This window comes from Lonchura striata, chromosome Z, assembly GCF_046129695.1.
Source record: "Lonchura striata isolate bLonStr1 chromosome Z, bLonStr1.mat, whole genome shotgun sequence".
NCBI lineage: Eukaryota > Metazoa > Chordata > Aves > Passeriformes > Estrildidae > Lonchura > Lonchura striata.
In genome coordinates this window covers 40,624,807-40,646,988 of record NC_134642.1, presented here as the reverse complement: position 1 = coordinate 40,646,988, position 22,182 = coordinate 40,624,807, and the positions used below count along the sequence as shown (strand labels likewise).

Here is a 22,182-nt window from a genome sequence, read left to right as displayed (position 1 = left end):
CCATGCTGGGTTCCTGTCAGCTGCCTGGCTCCAGATGTACAATTGCCCTGCTTAGGCAGGAGTGGGGATGGGAGGAGAGCTCTCTGGTGGTCTCCTTTCTTGGTGTGCATCCCTGGGCACTCTTCCCTGCTCTGAGGCTGCTGATGTCTGGGTAGAAGTTAACACTGTGGGTCTTCCAGGTACTTGCAGATTGCAGCTTGACCTGGTTCTCTGGCTGGTTTTGGGTCAAAGGGTCACTCTGACTCACATGCTGTCTCTTTGGCAGCATTTATGACAGGGCCAGTAAGTTTGATGTCTTGTAGCTCCTTTGTCATGGGTGTGTGCCACCAGAAAAGCAATAAGGAAGGAGCAGGGAGTATGGGAGGAACAGGTCTGTGTTTTCTGTTCTCTCTTTCTTGCCTCCAATTCAGTCTGAGAAGCCCTAAGGTGGTGCCTCAAGATGAGAAACACATATTGGAGAGGACTGGAATTATGTTTTGCTAGATCCAAAAGTGGCTTGTGTCTCTGACACCAAAAGTCAAAAAAACCCCAGTCTATGTAAGCTGGGGGAGATTTTGTTCTGTCTTGCACACACCCACTGGAGTGGGGCTTTGGAGCAGGCACCTTAAACCACAATTTGATTTCTGTCTCCTTATGGCTGCCTCTGGACAAGGCAGATTTTGAATTGCATTGCTTCCCCCTTGCATTCACCTGCAGACCCCCACAGCCTTGGCTAGTAAATTCTAAGCCTAAACTTCTCCACAGGAAACTGCAAGGTTAGTAAATATTCTCTTTTAGAAACTTCTTTCCCGGTTGAATTGACTCTCTTGGTACTTTCATGCATTTTAAGAAGTCAGAGCAGATCACAATTGAAAACAAGCAATGTTTAGCTCCTGTGAAGGGAAATAGTCAGGTACCAGAAAGACTGTCATTTTCACCATGCTCTTACAAAAGAGGGTGTTACAGTAAGCTTGCTTATTTCACTGGAGGAGAATTCAGCAGGCTTGATGGAAACCAGATGAGACAGGCAGGGTAAATGGATTTTGCTGGGCGAATTGAAAGCAAAGAAACACGCACGTGTGGTGGCTGGTCAATTCCTGTGTCAGAAACCAGGAATGAATTAAGGACAGAGAATTAGGAAGCCCTGAAACAACATCTGTCCAGCTATATTTAAGTTCTCTTCACCTGTTGTATGACTCCAATGGCAGCTGGATGCAGTGAGCCAGGTGTCTCTGTTGAACTGGCTCGCTGTGTTTTGTCTCTCCGTGGGCTGGAAGGGTTAGGAGTGTAGAGCTCCAGCAGATTGCCATGCTGGTGTAAGGTAAGTTGAGGGGGCTTTCTCCAGATACAGCATTCCATGTGGCTACCATCACCTGTTGGAGGTGGCCAGGAGCTTGTGAGAACTGCTAGGCTAGAGCAAAGGAAAAGGTCAGATCTCTTGTGGTCCCTGACCCCCAGGGGAGGAGTGATACCCAGTCTTGCTGGTGGGGGCAGGACATTCTGCAGTGTTTTCCCACTTTTAGAGGGTGATGCCCAGTGACCAGTGCGGGAATCACTGTATTCCTTACTGGCACAAAACACTTATTCCCTGTTCCGATGCAACATCACCTTCTGTTGGAGTGGGACCTCTGTCCTGTCTTGCTCAGGAGGGCTGAGGCCTGGGGAGACTGGGCACTGCAGAAGTCTGCAGCATCTTATCTGTGCCTGCTTCTGCAACAGCTCACTGCCATAACGTGAGAACAAGGCTCCTGTCCTGCAGCCCTGCAGGCTTTGAGAAAAATTGCTTGTTTGCACCATTATAGCCACAAACCCCAGTCTTCTAGGGCCAGGGGAATGGGGGTGTATTGGATTTTTGTGCAAGACTTTGGTGGTGGGGGTGGGAGCTGCAGAGGTGGCTTCTGTGAGAAGAGTTGCCAAAAGCTTCCCTTGTGTTCAACAGAGCCAATAACAGCTGGCTCCAAGACAAACCTGCCACTGGCCATGGCTGGGCCCACCAGCAACTGTGGTAGAGACTTTGGGATAACAGATTTAAGAAATGGGGAGAAAAATTGCAGTTGCAGCCAGAGAAGAAATGAGTGAGGGTATGTGGGAGTGGCAGCTCTGCAGAGAGTGAAGGCCTGGAGAGAAGAGGCTCCAGATGTCAGAGCAGAGATTCCCCTGCAGCCCATGTTGAAGACCAGGGCTGTGCCCCTGCAGCCCTTGGAGGTCCATCCTGGGGCAGACATCCATGTGCATCTGTGGAAGACCTCACGCCATAGCAGGTGGATGCCCCAAGGAGGTTGTGACCCTGTGCTGGAGCAGGCTCCTGACAGGACCTGCAGCCTGTGGAGAGGAGCCCACAGTGGAGCAGGTTTGCTGGCAGGACTTGCAACCCTGTGGGGAGCCCACATTGGAACAGGCTCTTCCTGATCCTGTGGAGGGGGACCTATGCTGGAGAAGTCAATGAACTGCAGCTGGTGAGACAGACCCACGTTGGAGAAGTTTGTGTAGGACTGATTCCTGTGGTAGAGAACCCACTAAGGAGTATGGGAAGAGTGTGAGGATTCCAGCTTCTAAGGAGGAAGGAGCAGCAGAGACAACGTGTGATGAACTGACTGCATCCTCTAATCCCCATTTGACTGAGCCTCTGTGAGACAGGAGGTAGAGAAAATTGAGGGTGAAGTTGAGCCCAGGAAGAAGGAAGGGGTGGGGGAAGATGTTTTAAGATTTAATTTCTCATTACCCTACTCTGATTCAATTGGTAATAAAATACATTAATTTCCCCAAGCTGAGTCTGGTTTTCCAATGACTGTAATTGGTGAGTGATTTCTCCCTTCCCTTATCTTGACTGAGGAGTTTTTGCTGTATTTTCTACCTTCCCTGTTCAGCTGAGGAAGTGAGTGATAGATTTGGTGGGCATCCAGCCCGGGTCAGTCCACCACAGGGAACTCTGAGCTTTATCCCCTGGGGATAACCAGGCAGGAGTCCAGCAGAAGGGAGAGCAGCATGGATGTGCTGCACTTCTCCCAGCCTGATGAACAAGCCTCAAAACTGCTGGGGACTCTGTTTAGTGTGTGAGGACAAACGGCCTTTCTGATTTCATCGTAAGGTAAACCACCCTGGCAGGGAAAAATCTGACTGCCAGCATAAAATCTCCTCCTTAATCATACCCCAAGATACTCCTCTAGCAGAGACTTCTTTCCTAAACAGGAGTGACATTGGCCAGGTGTAATGCACAGCAGCAGGCTTCTTGTGTAGCAAATGTGACCCAGAGTGTTAGGAAGAGGGGTTTAGTTCTTCCATGTTGACTGTCTTGCCTCCCTGGTGAGCACTGAGGCAGAAATATGTTCATTAATAAAAAAATATTGTGCTCTGCCTCTTGGTAGTGGCTCTATTTACTTTAGTAAAGGGAAGTTATATTCTCCATCAGTATAAATCAGGAATAGTTGCCAGTGCTGGGTCTCTTGGCAGGCTCATGAGCTCCAGCCAGAGATGCGGAGCAGAGGCACTCAAATGGGGGGCAAATAAGCATATTATAAAACTTACCTTTTATAAGCTTATAAAAAATAAGCAAAACCAGGTAAAAACTGAAGAAAGGGAATCTCAAGATGAGGGAGGCTGCTTGAGAAGAGGTTGCCTGGGAAATGCTTAAGAAGTGCCTGTTTAACCTTAGAGCACTACACCCTACATGTAACCCATGAGTGCATTTGGATCTTGGGGCTGATGATCTATGCATGGCTCTTGGACTATTTGTTTATGTTTTCTGCATTTTCTGCAAATTCAAATGCATTTATGTATTTGAAGCCAAAACACCTGGAGTCTCTATTGCTGACCTGTATAAGGTGCAAGGTGGAGACGTGCTTGGACTCAAAACCTTGATTGCAGATTCACAGATTGGACAGGATCTTTCAGTCTGTGTTAGAAATGGCTGGATCTGGAAGCCTCTGCTGTTTAGCAGACAGATGTAGGCCATCTCTGTGTGTTGGTTAGCGGCACACACCAGCTGGGCATCATGGTTGGTGTCAAGGCTTAATGGAAGCCCGATACTGCAGGATGAGAGGGATGGGGAATCATGGGCCCTGATGGCAAGGGTAAGCCGAGTTTATTTCCTCTTTGCCAAAAATTAAGTCCTTCAGCTTGTGAGGTGTAGCAGCAGCTTTCAGTTTTGCAGAGATATCAGTGTCCTGCTGTTTCCAGCACAGGGTTCCCTGTGGCCCATTACTGCTTTACTCTGGACCTGTTCCATGTCAGCCTCTCCCTCGCTCCACAGCTGGCATGGCCACTGCCTGGAATTCCCTTTCCCTGCCAAGGTGCTGCCTGCATCTCCCTGTGTGTCAGCAGGAACCTGCATGCCCTTTGAAGGGAAAGGGAACTTGTTTGCCTGGAGCTCCCACTAGACTTTGAGGCAGATGATGCCTTGGGGAGGTGTAGAGCGGTCGCTTTGCAGTTGCTGTCATGTCAACAGAGGCTTGCTATGGAGCCACAGCTGCTGTGGGACAGGCTCTCTGTCTTGCTGGAGGGTTTGTTTTCTCTCACCACCCTACTTTGCTGAGTTAAAGCCTCTGACCTGATGAAGTCTGGCAAACTGGGCTTCTTGTGAAATCTGCTCTGGGAAGGGCATTGATTAGCATTGGGTTGTAGCTGTCCATTGAAAAGACACAGCAGGATTTTTACCTGGTGACAGCATTCCTGGGCTCAGCAGTCTGGCAGGACTGGCTGGACCCAGAGTTGTGGTTATGCAGCTGCTCCAGCAGCTTTTGCAGCACCCAGGGAGCCGTGTGCCACTGCCATTGCTGGAGGGCTGGAAGTGCTTACAGGTGGGGTTATGTCCAGTTGTCAGGCTGTGTCCTTACTGAGTGCCTGCATCCTGGTCTCTCCCACTACACCAGAAGTAAGACAGGGTCCTACCTCCCCCAGATACTGCAAGGGCAGAGCATTTTTGGTGTGAACTACCTCTGTGCCTTTCCACTGGCTTAGAAATGTCCTAATCTTTATGCTAATGCACTTCCCCATTCTCCTCTAGCAGGGCTGGGTCCCACTGCCCCACACCTCTGGATTTGTCTTCCTTACCTCTCCATCCTTTTAGGCCCTCACCCCAGCCTGGCAGTGCTCTGGGGAGAAGCATCCTTTGGGGAGTGGACGCTGGGGAACCAGACAGCAGCAGGATGAACAGAGAGAACATGTTGGTGCATCCTAGTCAGCAGTGCCACCTGGACTGTCACATCTCCTGCCAACCAGATGCTGCCTGTGGACCCCATGTCCCACGGGCAGGCATGGGGAGCCCATCGAGTGGCTTTTGGCAGGAGGCCAAGGCTGCTTCTCGAAGCTAGGGGGACAATGAAGGCGCTGAAGCAGCCAGAGCATGGCCGGGGGCAGAGGGGGACAGGCAGGCAAGGGGAAGCCATGCAAATGGGGACTTTGATGTGGCTGCAAGGACGGGGCTGGAGCATTGTCCCTATCACATCACATCAGTTTCACATTCCTCATGCAGGAGTGATCAACGCTTTCAGGGCCAGACAAAAGAGCAGGGAGATGAACAAAAGCGAGAGGGGGGGGCTTTACCTACTGCAGAATAGAGACAGAGGATGAATTGCTCTCTTGGCAAGCCATGGAGATGGGCTGCCGGTTGCTGTGCTTTAGAGCACCAGCTTAAAATTTTTCTCTTTTATTTAGAGGAGGGTGAAAAAAAAAAATGGTAGGAGAAAGGGTTTCCTGTGTGTAAAAGGGAGTATAAGTAAGATAGTGTGCCAAGTATCTGTGGTTCTATTGCTTTCCCTTGCCTTGTCTGCCCAAGTGATGACTCTCATCCTATTGCAGAAGTGTCCTCTTGAGAAGAGCAGCTGGCCAACATGAGTTTGACCCAGACTGCAAGGTGAGAATACTTTCAAGGGAAACTTCTCCCAAAATTAGCAGGGTGAATGGGCTTGTAAGGGTCTGACCACATATTGTGGAAGACTGGGCTCTGCAGACCCATGAAGGTTGCTGTCATCAGCCCTGGAACAGGGGGAATAGCCGTTTTGGAGGGAGCTGACCATTGTGCCCACCTCTCCTAAGCTGGAGTGCGTGGAGTAGGAGGGTGGAGGAGATGAGGAAGCACTTCATCTTTGCTACTGGTCCTTCTGGGGTCCTGCCTGTGCTGCAGGGATAACATGGTCAAGGCCCTTCGCTGGGCTGGGTTTTGCTAGAGCGGGAGAGCAGGGATAGGGCCCAAGGCAGAATATGGCACAAGTCCATATTTGTGTGTGCTTCTGTGCTGCCATCTCAGCCTTTGCTGCAGTTCCAGTAGCTGAGCCCAGGGTCACTGAACTCTGGCTTTGCATACTTGTTTCTATCCCTGGTATCTCCTGGCTCTTGCCTGTCACTGACTCCTCTCTTCTCCATGAGCCTGGGATGCCATTTCTGCCTTGCTCTCAGCTTCCTGTGTTCTCTGGTGTATGCTGCCATGCACTTATCTCAGGAAAAAGGGCATTGTACCAAATCTCTATTTTCCCCTTGTGTGTGCTATCTGCAATTTGGATTTTGCCTGTATTAAGTGGAACTTAATAGCTCCTCAAGGATACTCCAGCCTCTCAGCCTTTCCCAAAAACCTTTCTCTTGTGGAAGCACAAACCTTGAACACTGTCCCCACTGCACCACTGTCCCCTGCTCTCCCAGCCCATGCACTGCTCTGGCTGCACCCCCCCCGCCCACCCCCCCCCCCCAGCCCTGACCCACAGACCTCTCCCCTCCCTCAGCTCTGGGCCCCTCTGCCTGAAAGGCTGTCAATCAGGCTGAATTGTCTGGTGGTTTTGTGATGTGGAAAGACTCCCACCAAGGAGTCAAGGGCCAGGCTGAGACCTTTAAACTCGATCCCATTTGTGTCTTAAATCAAACAGGAATCCAGGTCCTGGGATGGAGGGGGAGGTTTAAGGGGATACAGAGGCTCAAAAGACTCCACTGCCCCCCCTCAGTTTTCCTGGAGTCCTTTCTCCACCTGCACTGTGTGGAGCAGGGAATGTGCCCATGGCCCTGGAGTTTAGGGCTTTGTTTCTCTCTGTAGCCCTCTGCTCTTGGGGTTGGCAGCACTGCTTCCTTTAGTCCTGCACCTTTGAACCTCCCTCTCCTTGGGGTACATGGCAGAGGTGGTCCTCTGAGTGAGGGTTGAGGAAGGGGCTGGAAAGTGGAGACTTCTCTAGGGAAGGGAATCTTTCTGGGATCTGCTGTTGGGAACATATGGGGCTGGGAGGTGGGCAGAGCTCAGCAGCATCTCTGGTCTCCCTAGTTTGTGGTGGCTTCTGCTACATGGGAGGATGTTGGTGCAGAGGACAGGTTAGTGACTGATGTCCTAGAGAGGGTTGTAAGGTTAAAAGTGATGGCTTAGCCTCCTCCCAAGATTCTACAGGTAAGCTTGACCTTACTGGACTGTTGTCACGGCAAAGAGGACAGTGCCCTGGTCACTATCCCTGGTTTACCCATGGTTCAGTGGCTTGAATCACACAGTGTCTGGTGTTGAAATTTGTCTGCTGGTACCCATAGAGAGGGGATAAAACCAAAATGAGATCTCCCAAATTCCCAGTCTACTGCCACAATAGGGCATCAGGGCAGGCAAGGAGTGTTAAACACTCTCTGCTTGTCCTTACTGTGTGTAAAGATGAGCTCAGTCTGCAGAAGGAAGATCATCTGAAATGACAGGTTGAAATTTCTGCATTTTTCTCTAGAAGGGGGTTTGACAGCAGCAGAGATAGAGCTGCCTTAGGATTGAGGCCCATTTCATCTCATGGGGCTTGCTGGGGGCCCTTGACCTAGGGCTGCTGCAAAGGGAGAGAGAGCAGGGCTGGGTGGGGAACCAGCTGCTTTTTCAGCTCAGTTCATGTCTTTCTCTGCCTGCTTGTGAGCAAAGAGTTTGCTTTTCTTTTTTTCTTCCAACTTCTTTCCAAAGTCCGCATAGGTCAGAGATTTTGTTTGGTCTTCCCGAGGGTAAGTTGCAAATCTCCCTTCCCCTGACAGAGCCATGTTTTCAGGAGAAGCCTGGGGCTGCCTTAAGACATGTACAAGCTCAGAAATGCAGTGGCTGTGTTTATTTTTTGTGTTCTGGGCAAAGTCAGAGCTGCTGCCGGTGCTAAGTAAATACAGAACTACCCTCATGAGTGACTGCATTAGCCAGGGCCATACTTGCTGCCTGCATGAAACCAGATGCATCTATCTGGGGACTGGAACAGCAGCTTCCTTGTGACTAGCAAAGGCAGAGCCACTGGCGTTTGGATTACCAGCTCTCCTGTGCTTTTAACAGAGTGCCAATGTTTGACAAAACCATTAAGTTAAATTAAACCCTACGTGTTTCAAGTGGATTCTGAGACTTCTGGCTGACTCATTAGCAGAGCTGTCTCTTCTCCTTTTCGTTTTTTTTTTTTCTTCCTTCCTCTCCCTCCTCCATTTAATTCCCTCTCTGTAGCTGGTTTTACTGCTGACATTTAAAAGCAACATGTGGAGACTGAAGGAGAGACCTGGCATTGGGATGCTGCTGCTGTGAGCCCAGACATGCCCGGTCCGTCTGTGGTGGGCAGGGAGGTTTGGAAGGTGTTTGCTCGAGGCAAGCGCTGGGTCCCACAGAGCCTGCGTATGAATTAGCCAGGGATGCTGCGGTCCCTGCAGAGCCCACGGCTGCTCTGCTTTTACCCACTGCCAGTGTTATTTATGGCCGGGGCTGCTGCCTTGCTGGGCCGTTTCCAGAGGGCAGAGAAGGATGCTCTGGGTTCCCCGGGGCTCTCCAGGGACAGCAGGGAACATCGGTGGGAACAGGGGCAGCGGCAGCACGATCTGTCCGAGTCACCTTGACTTGCCTCTGGCGAAAGTGAAGTACTTTAAAGAGGCACAGGGCGATGACCTTGTAAATGGATGTGTGACCCAAGTGCTTCCCTGTGGCGTCGGCTTCTTTGTGTCCCTGATACTGCTCTTCACGCCTGTGGGGCTGGGGGGTGGATGCTGGGGTCTCATTTGCACAGCTGCGTCTCAACTGTGCAAGCTCTGCTAGTCACTGGTGTGAGAAATGTTGTCAGCCTTTCCCTGTTCTCTAACACGGCTTTTCTTGGGGCAGCAGAGCCCCTGTGGGACCTCACCCTGGCTACTGGTGGAGCTGTTGCTGCCCTGGAGGGTATTCTGGGGGTGGGGTGTGAAGAGGCTGAGCAGGAAAGGGGCACCACCACCTACGGCACCGGGATTTGGAGGGATGGATTAAATCTGCGTGAGGACCAAAGGCAGCTGCTTTACCGGAGCTGTGCTAGTGTGTGAGATGGTGTCAGGAAAGAGGGAGAGCGGTGGCATGCAGTGGTCTTAAAGGCCAGGGATAGAAAAGCACTCAATACTACTGGAGTGAAGGCTTTGCAACCAGTAAATGTGCTGAGGGGGATCTGATGCAGCTGGTGGACTAAGGAGAAGGTCCAGCAGTTGGATGGTGGAACAAAGCTGGAAAGGACTTTCTGCTGGTGTCTGAGGCTTTGCAGTACTCTGATGTGCTGCTCTGTAGTCCTGGTCCATGGAAGCACACTGTGCCAAGTGCTGTACTGACAGACAACACCCCATATAGAGGCTCTGACTCCTCTGCCTGAAAACTCCAAAACATCAGTTGCAGATGATGTGGGGACTGCAAGCTTTGGAGAATATGGTCTGTGCTGCTGGAACAGCCTTCCCACTGCGCAGGTCACTGCTCTTTGCACTGAAATGCCCTCAAACCTCTCTGCTCCTGTGCACCTCTTGCCCCTGGGTCTTTGCTGCCTTGGCCCCATGTTTATCAGGTCATTCTGAGATGTGGCCTCTGACACACACGAGCTCCCCTCTTGCTCTTCCTGTCACAGACTGTCTGGACAGGAGCCAGGAGCTGCATGAGGGGAGATTTCAGCAGATCAACACGATTTGGTCTCGGGTGTGCAAAGCTGGAGTATTAACCCACGGAAAGCACATCTGGGTGAAGCCTTGGGAGACTGTCAGCACTGTGGAAGCCGCTCCCATTGACAGCCAGAACATGGTGCCTGTCACCATATCTCCCTGCTGTGGGCACAGCCCCCACCCCCCATCAGTGTCTTGTTTCTCTGGGCGCTCTCTAGTTATTTCCATGTTCATTAATGCTGATACGCTCAATTGCATCAGCTCGTTTTGAGGGACCAAGTGCAATCCTGTGCCTTCATTTGCATCCCTGCTGCCTAGCTGTTGCCCAGGCAATGCCAGGTGCTTTGACATCATTACCCAGCCAACTGGCATCCTCTCTGCCCCATTAACCTTCCTGTAATTGACTTCAAATTGAACGGGGAAGGGAAGGGGGGAGGGGGGGGTGGGGGGAGAGAAACTGTCTTGAAACAGCAACTGTTCGTGCCACCATGGAGCAGGGCTCTTTTTTTCAAGGGAGAACTGTGGCACTTGTTTAAAACTGGATACAACTAGGTTTGGGGAGCAGTTCTTATCTGTTAGGAAGCTGTGCAGTTTGTCTTGGTTGTACATTTCCCCACCATGATCTCCTGGGGGAATGAGATGTCAAAACTCCTTGGGGTCATTTTGGGCAGGGGAACTTGGAGGGTTTGTGGAAAAAAATTATGTTGGAGATGCTGGGAGCACTAGGTTCTGTGCAGCCTGGGAAGGGAAGGTGAAGCAGGATGTTGAGGGGCATCATGACAATCTTGAATTCCTTGATGGTAGGGAGAGGTAGGAGATAGATTGGTTTTTATAAGCACTAAGGGACAGGGCAGCAAGCCACAGCCTAGTCTGGGGTCAGCTAGTCAAGCATTGGGAATTAGCTTGTCCCCATATCAAGCCCTGCAATAACAATAGGAGATAACAATAGCATCTTTGAGATGCTCAGCCCTGACCTGTAGAACCTCTGTACCTGCATGGCATTAAGTTGAGATCTGAGTCAGGCTACAATATTCTATAGCTCTGATCCTAAATCCATTCTGGTAACTACAAATACTCTTTTTTTTAATTTTTTTTTTTTTTTTTTTTAAGTCTAAAATGTTGAAATAGTATAAAACTTCTCTGGAGTTTTTGCTTTTAAAGATAGCACTTGTTTTTTGTTGTCACTTTTGTTTTGTCCCCTTTTGGGCCAAAGTCACCCAAACAGATGCTTTACAGATTCTCTACCACTGAATTGGCATCTTCTATCAACTTGAGTCAATTTTATTTATTCACCTTCTGCTTGCACAGCACTGTGGCCGCCAAGTCTTCCTGTGTTTGCTCATGACTTGTGCTGGATGTAATTCGTTAGGCTTAATTGAGCTGCCAGAGGAGAAGGGCAGTGTGAGAGTGGATGGATGGAACCCTTGGCATCAGGTGCTTGATTGCCAAACCCAGCAGAACTGGTCCTGATCCAGCAGAGGCCCTGGACAAGGCAGGTCTCTACAAAGTGGGCAAGTGCTGAGTGTCTCTTGCAAGAGAACTTCCCATGTGCTTCAAAGCTGGGGCAAAGGGGTGAAATACTTTAGAACTTTACTTCCTCTTATTCATTATTTACTAATATTATTATTTTATTACTTCTTGCCTGTAACGTACTAAGAGAGGAGGTAATTCTGAGCTGTCTTGTTAGTTTTTCAGAAGTCAGAGCTGAGGAACTTTTGGCAGAAGGATTTCTTAAGACCTAGGATTTCAGATGGCATGATCCTTTCTGCCTGACCTGGGCTGTTTCTTACATGGCTTCATTTCCTTATTCCCTGAAAGATGCAGGAGTCCACACAGGACCAGAAAAACCTGGAACCTTTTGTACAGACCTTTTATTGCTGCTGGCTTGTGGTGATAGGAAAACTGCTCATCCCCTCCAAGAGAGGAAATCTTTATTTGGGGTGAGCCCTGGGGCTCTCACTCCTAAGTGCAGTGTTATAGAAAAAGTCTGATGGAGGCAATCACTGGTGCTTGTGTGTGGTGGCCTGGGGTCTGACTGTCAGCTGGGAGAGGGTGTTCGAACCTTTGGTGGTCACAGTGCTTGGAGGCACTGTGGATGGAGGAAGTATGGTATTAAGAGATCTCTGGGCTGAGGCATGCAGCTCAAGCTGGAAGTGGTGTGACTGTGCCTTCAGCAGCTCTCTTGGGGAGCTCAGACCCCTCATACTGCACTTGTAGTCAGTGAACCATAGTGTGAGGGACACAGCTCTGCCTCTGTTTCCCCTAGAGCTAACACAGCTTAGTATCAATTAGCAGCTTAATTTGTAATTAATAACTTGCTGTCTTTTTTCTAAATGGCTTGTGGAGGGGGTTTACACAGGAGGATTTCCCAGCCTGCAACATGCTGTCATCATTCTGCTGAGGAGAATCCTGAGATCTCAGGGGTAGGTTTGGACATGGGTGTTGTTAGAAAGTGAGGAAACAGCCCTGACAGGGGATTGGGATGCAGACTGTCCTGGAGATGAGTCTGAGACCTCAGAACACTCATGCTTTTCTGCATTTGCATCTATGAGTGCTGGTTGACAATCCTGGGGTAAATGTTGATCACTGAGCCAGGATCAGTCCAGGCACTTCCATCCTTGGAGTCCTCCTGTGACAGCCACCTCAGCAGTGCTGTGGGCTGCCCATGTGTCTGGCAGGTGCTGTGAGGGGCTGGCAGGGCCACTGCTTCCACCTGTGAGTGGGAGCTCCTCCAGCAGCACAGGTTGTATGTGCCCTACTCCAGCTCAGAATCTTCCTTTCTGGGGCTGACATATGTCATCTTCCTTGCAGGTCTTTGTGGGTTTCCCTTCCTGTCCATATGGATTGTTGCTTTGCTGGCTGTCAATATCCTGTGACAGTGTAGGGGGACTCCAACCTGCTGACTGCCCCTTGCAAAGTTCCCTGCCATGTAGAAATTGGAGCTGCTGGCCAAAAGTGGCAGTGGGTGAAGAGACAGCAGAGACACAATTAACCCAGGGCCACCCAGGAGGATGAACTTCCTTGCACCCTGGGGAGATCTGCTAGCTTTAACTGTGTAGCATGTTGCTTTCCAAGTAGTCTTCCTGGTACTGTCCTCCAAGGAAGAAGTGGATGTAATGATGAAGATCCCCTTTCTTCCCAACCCCCATTCTGCTCCATCCTTCTCTGGCACGCAGGCTCCATGTAAGTGGTACATAGGACTCCTGCCTTTGTGGCTTGCTCCCAGGCCTTGGACCATCTGTCCCTTCCACTTTTCTTGGAGTCTGTACCCATTTTAGGACAGAAGTGCTAACTTTCATTTCTTTACTGATTATTCCTGAATGACCGATTGCTGTCCCATTCTCTGAGAAATCAAAAAAAGTCTGTGTACAGGGAGAAAAAAAATCTAAGCTTCACCTGGCAGAGGAGAGATGGCACAGAAAATGCAAAGTGTGCAGCTGTGGGAACCGCTGGAAAACAATGTCAGGATGTCAGCACAGGGGGATGCTCTGCATGTCCCAGGTGGAGTGGGAGACACAGTGTCTGAGGGGTAGATGTTCTTATATCACTCTAGCCTAGCCTTGCTTTTGTGAGTGATATAATTAGGTTTAAGTTGTTTGTATTTTTCTATTTCAAGGCTTTTCAGTGCCCAGCTGTTTAAGCCAAGTGTTCCCTTAGCATTTGAGGCTCTCTGTGCAGGCAGAGATTTGCATCTGAGTTGTTTGGCATTCATTTGCTGTCCAGTGGGTCTCCTGTCTGGAAAGGTCTGCAGTCGGGTCAGAAGCTGAGTTAATTTGCACTGGAAGTCAGGCATACTTTGTTTTGCATGCTGTTTCTTGCAGAAATCCCATTTGAGGTATTTGTTGTCTTATTGAAGCTGTGTTAGGAGCCATGGCAGCCTTCCTGCAAGAATAGAAAAGAGACAGCTAGTCTGAAAGGTGCGAATTAAACCTATGCTCAGATAAAAACTGCTATTGCACTGTTAATGTGGGCCTTTCTTCAGAGTTTTGAGGCTTTTTGTTTGCAACTGAGGACAAAATATTAGCGAGAGTCCTTTGGGAAGTAAAGCAGGCTCCAGAGTTCAGTTTGCAGCTACATTGGATGAAATACTTTGAAAATTCAGGGAGAAAGTGCCAGAGGGTCCTTAAGTCTCATTTGGATCAGCTCATGAAATGATCAGACAGGGCAGGCATTTTGGCACAGCTTGCCTATGAGGAAGGAGACTTGGGAAGAGCAGCTGTGTGGGGCTCTGGTGCTGCTGAGAATGGGCGATGTGGCCGCTGTTCAAACACAGGAGGTCTTTGGATTGAAACTTGATTATCCAAAATCTTTGCTCCTCCCTGCCTGGGTGCTAGTCTTGGGACCTGTGTGGGTCATCTTCTCTGTGTCCCCAGGAATATGTCCTTCAGGGATTGCTCCAGAGCTCACTTCCAGCTCCCAGCAGTGCCTTTTGCATCCCAGGTGGTTGTAATCACTGACAGCCCAAGGCCCATGGATGCAGCAGTAAGGGTCCCAAAGGGCTGGGGTACAGATACTCCAAAAGCATGTGTGTGGGGAAGGCAGATCCAGCTGCAAGTCTGGAGGGGATCAAAACCAGGAGCGGCCATAAACCCTCTTTGCTGTTAAGAGGCTCTTGGTGACTTGTTACAGCTCTTCATTGGAGATGCTGTTTGTACAGTCCCCATCTCATCCCAGCCCGAGGGTGCTCCTGAAGCCTCAAATACACTTTTTTCATGCCCTGCAGCAAGACTATCAGGGCTTTGACAGGTAAAAAGTGATCCCTACTGAGTAGTGTCAGCACTTGAGCTTTCCTTCACCTCCCTTTGCACCCTGACCAGCCCAGGAGGGAGCTGGGAGAGCCACCCATCAGTGATGCCAGGGCTGTGCCATCTGTGGAGGGTCTGGTGCCACTGGAGAGCCACCTGTGGACTGCAAAGGGTTAAAGAGACATTGACAGTAAACAGAAAGAGAGGACAAAGCAAGTCTGCTGTAATTATGTAGCATTTATTATTAATACACTGGAATTGCTGGAAGCAGGCTCTGTAATGTGAATACTGATACCGAGGTTCAGAAGACAATTTACCTCATCTGTCTGTTTATTAGTCCCCTCAGCTCCGGCAGGCAGTGAACTAAAGCCTTGTTTGCCACTGCCTTGTTGTACTGTCCCGCCCTCTGCCCCTGAACTCTTCGCTGTTACCTTAAAGAAACCTGGTTTTGTTCATCCTCCAGCTGGGCTCTGCAGCAATGCATGGCATGATCCTGGAGAGCCAAGCAAGGCTTTAATCCTTGACCTGAGCCTGCCTGTTTGCCAGGCATGGCCCAAAGTGAGGCACTGAGCTGAGCAGAGCCATTGCCTTTCTGAGCGCAACACAGCCACAGCTGATGCTGGAGTGGGATGTCCCAGCTCCCGGGGCACAGGGCTGCACATCCCTGGGACAGCAGCACGGCCACATGGCATGGGCTGCTGCAGGCTGGGGCCCACAGCTCATCATGGGGGTGTATGAAGGGAGAGGACAAAAGAGCTTTAGGAAGCTGTCTGGGAAGTAATTGGTAAGCTGGCTAGGAAATAATTAAAGGCTGGTAGGGTGGAGAGAGCAAGAAGAAGTTAAACCATCTGTCAGGGGTTTCAACAAGTTCGCTTTTCCTTCTGTGGCTCGGTAGGATTTGTCATTCTCACTTCTGTCCAAGTTTCTGAGCTTCAGCTTGGGTTTTTTCTGCATATCCTGAGCATATAGGACATCCATTCCCTTATGTATTATACAGTAGTTTAAAGAGGATTAAGACAATAGCTAATCTAAATGATGAATGATGTAGATTGCTCAGCCTCTGAGCCACCGTGGTTTTTCTTGCACACAGATTAGTCAGCTCAGTAGCTAAATATTGGGGCAAACAGTATAAATCCATACACATAAGCCTCTCTCGCTTGAACAGGATAGAAGGATTTTGAAATGGACTCCGACATTGCTCTGTGTCTTGTCACGGTGTCTGTGGCCACGTCGCTGACACGACGGATGGGGAAGGTGGCTGGTGCACAGCCCAGGTGGCTGAGGAAATACAGCATCCAGTGCTGCTCGGTCGATGCTGCTATCAGATACGGATGGTGGCGGAAGAGAGAAGAGATCGATGCTCCTCACCTCCCTGCTGCTAGAGTCGGCTGTGGGCTGCTTGAGCCAGGGGAGGCTGATCTTGTATCCGAGAGGGATACATTATCCCTGTCTGCAAAGGGATAACACAGGCTGGTGGGGTTTCACTTGCATGAAAAGTCTGGTGTGGCTGGTACCTGCCCTCTATGCCAGCATCAGTGTCTGGATGGTGCTGGGAACCCCCAGGGAGTGTGACCTGTAGGAGAGACCTTGTACTAGCACTGGAATGACAGCAGGTTTTTCTTAAGCTCTGAAGCAGAAGGATTTAAATCTTTTATTTATATGTCTGGTCGAGTCTGTCAGAGTTGTGTCAAATATTTTTGGCAAGCAAAAATGCCATTTGCTTCAGTTTAATGAAAAATGATTTTTATTTTCTCCCCCACTCTAGGAAATAAAGGAATTGTAGTTTCAATTGCAGACCCAAAAGCTCCTCAGGAAGGGAAAAAAAACCCAACAACAACACATCACAAAACAAAACCTAAAACCTGATTGTTGTGAGAGTTGGCTGTTAAAAGAGGCTCTGGGCTGATGTTTTGGGTCTGTGTAAAATGAGGGTCTGGAGAGCATTCTGTCATATGGTATCTCCTTTTATGAAGCTTTCTGGGCATTTATTCTAATGATGTTTAATGGCACTGATTTCTTCATCTTAACCAAATGGGTCTTTTCCCAGTCCCACATCATTTTAATTTGTTCTCCTTCTGAGAAGCATGAGAGCTGGGACAGGCTTGACTTGGCACAGGAGAAGAGTTGTGTTAGTGCCTGTCTCATCCCTCCTGGTGGGGATGCATCTGGCTGTCTAAGGCTGAGGGTTGTGTGGAGGCAAAGCTTGCATTAGGACCAGCACTTGTCAGAAGACCTGTTCTCAAATATTCTCTGTCCCTCTGGAAATTGTTTTTTGTTGTTTAATAGGTAGGAGTGTGGACATTGTGGTTTGGCCAACACATAGTGTCTAGCCCAAGGTCCTGTAGCTAAATAAACCCTGCCTCTTCCTTCTTCCCAGGTTAAAAAGCCTTGGTATGCTTGGAATGCCACGATGCAGAAGATGCTTTGTTCCCTTTTCCCTGTGCCTCCTCTTGTCTCACTACTCCCCCCCTGTGAGGACCAGAACTATATGTGGTGACCAGGTGACAGTCACATTTTGGACTTGTACAGTGACCATATGGCCTGGTTTGGGGCAGAGGAGTGCTTGGACCCTGTAGCATAAGTCATCTACACCTCAGGACATGGATACAAGTCCTGCTCAGGAATGCAGGATGGATCTATGTCTGGTTTTTACCTGGTCTCCTCATTGAGTGAGATCTTGGTTAAGATTCAGTCTGGGTCACAGCTGACTGTGGAGAAGGTCTGGTTGCCACAGCTGGAACTGCATATGCATCCCTTCAGCTGGCTGGGTAGTGTGAGCAGAGACACAGATACTGCAGGCTTGGGGAAATGTTCCTATCTTCCCCCACACCCTCTTTCCCATTCATTCCAGAGTTTCAGGCAAGGCTTGCTTTGCCTATGCCCTCATCTTTGGGCACAGATCTCCTTTCTCCATAACCTAGCCCACTGCTTGGTAAGAGAGGTTGCCAACTGGGAGGAGGGCAGGGCAGTGGGGCAAGCTGACAAACACTCACTGCTCATCCTGAGCTGTTTGTCTGTGCATCCTGACTCAGGATCAAGCTGTCACAGCCCAGTTCCCTGCCTCGTGTTTCTTCCCCTGGGAGCTGTCAGGAGGCAGCTGGAGCCATGCGGTAACATGGGTCTCGGGGAGGCAAGCAAGGTCAGATGTCTGCTCAGAAATGAGATTGGCAATGATGCCACCAGTGCTGACAAATGGCCTGTCATTAATCTCTGACTCATGGCAGTGGAGAGGGCAGCAGTGGAAGAAACCTATGAGGTCACTGGCAGCCTCTCTCCCATGGGACCTGCACACAACTTCCACCCTAAACCTTTCCACATAGGGTGGGCTCATCCCTAGGATGGGAGGGAGTTCTTTTCCTACACACCTGCCCTGAGTTTTTGTGTTTGTGTGCAAGTGCATGGCACAACTCCAGACGAGCTGCAGGCAAGCCCCTAAGCACTCAGGAACTGTCACAATCATACAGTCCTGTGGGAGCTGGATTTTGGCTTGTGGCATAAATCTGGCTCAGCACTGGTGCAAGCAGGATGAAGGTTATTGTTTTCAATGTGTTGCAATACCATTGAGAGACACGAGGTGCTGTGCTGCTGGGAGATGCTGCAGGGAGCTAGGGGAGACCAGACTGGGATGCTCAAATCCTGACTGTGCTCCCTCATGCTGAGATACTGCTGGGGGCTGGGTCTGCAGGGTCAGCCCTCTTGCAGAGCAGCCTTTGCTCCTTTCCTGCTTTTTGAGTCTCTTCTCATGCTTTTTATAGAAAGGGGGTCTTTCCTCAGTTGTGAAATACTCGTTGGAGGTTATAGCCAAACAGACAGGACTTTCTGTGGTAGTGGATGCTGGTGGAGATGCTGCACTCTCTGTTCAGCCATGCTGGTGAGCTGCACAGGGCTGAGCTGCCTTTTAAGGAAGTTGTTGGTGCTAAAAGTACAACCTTTGCATACGTGCAGGGAAGAGGTAACTTTCTTCTCTGGATTATTTGGGGGTTGCTTTGGTCTCTTTTAGGATGTAAGGAGACATGGTTATTCTACTTCAACTCACTCCAGATGCTTGAACCTCTCATCTTGCACTAGGGAGTGGATGGGCAGCAGAAGGCAGAGGCTGCAGTGTGGGATGGGGATTGGGATTTCTGTGTCTGGGAGGGCAGGGGAGAGGGGTGCACTGATAGGGATGAGGAGGTGCTGATTTTGGAGAGTGAGGGCTGCCACCACCCCAGGCTGCTGCAGCAGTGGCACAGCCTGAGCTGTGCCTCCAGGACCTTCCCCCTCTGCCTCTGCTGAGCCGCGATTTAATTTTTCACTTTTCTTCCATCCCTTCTTAACTGGAAGAAGTCCTAAATAAAGTTGCTGTCACTTTTATTTATGAGCACAGAGGAAGACATGGACAAAAAGCCTGTGTGCTCCTGACAGCTACAAAGCATCCGGCTGTTTTTCCTTGCTTGCCTTGGTGAGGCAATCGATCTGGGTACAGGCAAGTACCCTCCCTGGATGCATGGGGCTCCCACATGCCACTGCCCAGGCACTCCATGAGGATGGATGGGAGGGGGCTCTGCATCCTGGGTGCTGGCTCTCAGCTGTTGCAAACCCAGGCTTGTCTGGGAACACCTGTGCTAAAATCCTGGACCCCTGAAAATACAGATGCATGAACACGCCTGCCTTAAGAATCCATCACAGGCTTCTTGTCTCCATCTTGATTGGTTCCAGTGAGGTCAACTTTTTTTAATAACTCCTGGACTTCAGCAGGGAAAACTATTTCCTTCAGGAAATAATATAATTAAGGCTGCCTGACACTTCTGATTATAAGCCCCTGTCTTCAGTTGCTTGAAACGATGCCAGCCTTTAACCATTTGGACTGAAACTTCACATGTCTCTGCCTCCGGCTGAATTTTTTTGGAAAATTTTAGCAAAGAGAGTTTTAAACTGCTCTCAGGATAGGGTTGGGGGGTGTGGGGGGGAGGCATTAGTTTATCCACAGTTAAAAATAAAATTTAAAAAAAAAGCATAAAAATTCTTGCAGTTGTGCTGAAGAAATCCCAGTATCTTTGTGCTGTGAGACTGATCCTGACAGTTTTGGGGAAGGTTTTGAGCCAGGCATCAGGGTTCTGATTGTTCCTGATGCCACAAAAATCCGCCTGCCCCGTGCCAAGTCGCAAGGCTGTAGATTGCATGGCTGTGTGGGTGTGTCATCCACAGCATGTGCAGGGAGCTTCCCACAGCAGGAGCTGCTCTGCCTCGAGCACACAGCGCTACAGAACCTGTGCCCCCCAGCATGGGACATCTTGCTGCTGGGAGATGTTGGGCCTCTTCTTTTAGAGCAAGTAAAATTCGTGGATCCCTGATCACTGTAGCCCCAGCTTGTGCTGGAGAGAAAGATTTTTGGCAAATGCTGCGTGTTTGGATTTTTTTTCTTATTAAGCAAGTGTTTCAGTTATCCATTAGCCCTTGCTGTGCCAGGCAGATGCATCATGTGGGACATGAAGCATGCCACGCGTGCTGAGCTTCCTCCAGCATTTTAAAAAGTTAGTGCTTTTGCAGGCAGGTTTCTCTTAATTCAGATTGTTGCTACAGAAATGGCCAAAGCAGGAATATTTCTGTGGAGCAGCCCAGACGGGTCCTATAAAACAGGTGTGACATTCATGAAGTGCCCTGACCATGGCATTTCTGAGACCTCAAGTCCTGGTGATGCTCAGCAGTGATGTAAGCCCTCCTGCAGGAACCTGACCCAGGACTTGTCCCTGCTCTGTGGCTGATGACATTTGCTTCTTGTGTGAGCCCACCTGAGCTCTGCTCAAGCTATAATCCCTTGATTATGGGGAAGCACAGGTCTCAGATCTTCCCTCTGGCTCGACAGTAACTCATGCTCCAAGTCAGTTCCTTCAGCTGGTGACCTGTTTTGGACATGCTGAGTTTCCTCCAGAATCCAGTTTGAGCTCAATTTGAAGCCCCTACAAAAGCAAGTCATGCTTTGATTTCCATGTGGAAAGCTGGGCTGCTGGACCTGTGGCAGGTCCCTGCCACGTCTGTGTCCAATTCAGTACAGGACACAGACGTGGCAGGGAATGTCAGTTTTTCCACAGGTTTCAGAGATGTCTCTCGGAAAAGGCACTGGGATTTTGCACTTTGTACCCATAATAATGCACTGTCTCCCTGAGGGTACTCACTGCTAAGCTCACTCTTTCTTCTCAAGTCCCTGCCAAGCTGGAATTAGAGCCCAGAAGGGTCTCTGGCAGGTAATGACAAATGAGCCTCATCTCTTGCTGTAGCCTTGTCTCCTTTCCTGTTCCGCTTCATCTGTGGGTAGGGAAAAAACCCAACACCCACAACGAAAAATGCTTCCAAAAAATAATCAGAGAGTCACATTTGCATTGCAGAGTGAGAGGAGGCTTGGTGGGGAGCAGCCCTCTCTCCTCCTTTCCAGTCACTCCTCAGCTCTGGGGTGCCTGGCAGAGCAGGTTTTGAATAATGGGGCGTTGTGGGTGCTGAGCCTGGGGCAGCTGGAGTTAAATTTCTTGGTGGCTGACACCTGACAAGTGTGATAAATTGCGGCACACGGTGGCTGCTGGCATGACAAACAGTCCGCTTTCCTCCTTGTAAACTCTGGGAAAATTTTGTAATTATTTCCAAGCACTTTGCAAATGAGGGTTTCGGTGTCAGGCACCCAGTGTAGTTCCAGGGTATGGTCAGATATTTATTTAGGTTTTGTAGGCAGGCAGGAGGTAGATGGGGGGATTGTAGTTTGGGTTTCTGCAGCATCCTCCCATTGGCTTTTCTGGGCTTTGCATGAGGTCCTGGGAGGAACTCTGGCAAAGCTCATCAGCTGAGGGTTGGGTGCTAATTAATGCCTGTGGTGTTCCAGGCTTGGAGTCACTGTCACCCTTGGGAAAGAATCTCTGCAGGAGTCCCAGACTTTCCTCTTGCCAGTGGATTTCAGTTCCATTTTTTCATTTTTAATAATGCAGAACCATAAGACTTTTTTTTTTTTTTCCTCTTCAAAGCATTTAAAAAGACGTAAGGGGAGCAACACAACCTCAGCCACAAGAGCTGGATAATGAGCACAGATCTCAACTAATAATTTGTTTGTCTAACACAAAAAGCGTATTTCCTGCTATAAGGGAGGGCACTACTGGTTACACTAATGCCTCTGACTCCATCTCACCAGGCAGCATGTCAGATGTAGCACAGAAAGTCCTCCTCCTGTTTCCAGTCCTTGGTGTCTGTGTTGCAAAGCCATACAGGCATGTTTTCCTCTTCACACTCCTGGGTTCAGTTGGACTGGCCTCTCTCTGCACCGTAAAACACGTGTGTGAGGCTTTTCAGGATTAGGGCTCAGGCAGCACAAGACCTCATGGGTGAATGCCTTGGTGCTGAGCTGACAGCGTGGTGCTGCTGTGCTGTTCTGTCTGGGGAGGATTGCTATCTGTCTTTAAAGAAGATCAGAGATGCCCCAAGCTGCAGGGGTCTTTTTTCCCCTCTCCTGTTTCATGTCTCTGAATCAAAATAATTAAGCAAATACGTGCTGTGGGGCTGGACTGTGATGCTCTTGTGGGAGAGCTCTTATTCTAACTAGGTTCATGTTTGCACCAGTTACCCCAGCTGTCAGGGCTGGAAAACAGATGCCTCCTTG

At 49.6% G+C, this 22,182-nt stretch overlaps 1 protein-coding gene across 6 annotated transcripts in view; it reads left to right on the top strand.

Moving 5' to 3' along the window:
- Nucleotides 1-22,182, top strand: part of CNTFR (ciliary neurotrophic factor receptor) — a 198,318-nt gene that overhangs the window by 30,108 nt on the left and 146,028 nt on the right. The window contains exon 2 of one of the 6 annotated variants that reach the window (XM_077790350.1): nucleotides 6,013-6,034. The exons of the other annotated variants lie outside the window; for them this stretch is intronic. Within the exon in view, the coding sequence (XP_077646476.1) occupies nucleotides 6,013-6,034 (22 nt within the window). The remainder of the gene's footprint in view (nucleotides 1-6,012; nucleotides 6,035-22,182) is intronic. 6 annotated transcript variants of the gene reach the window in all.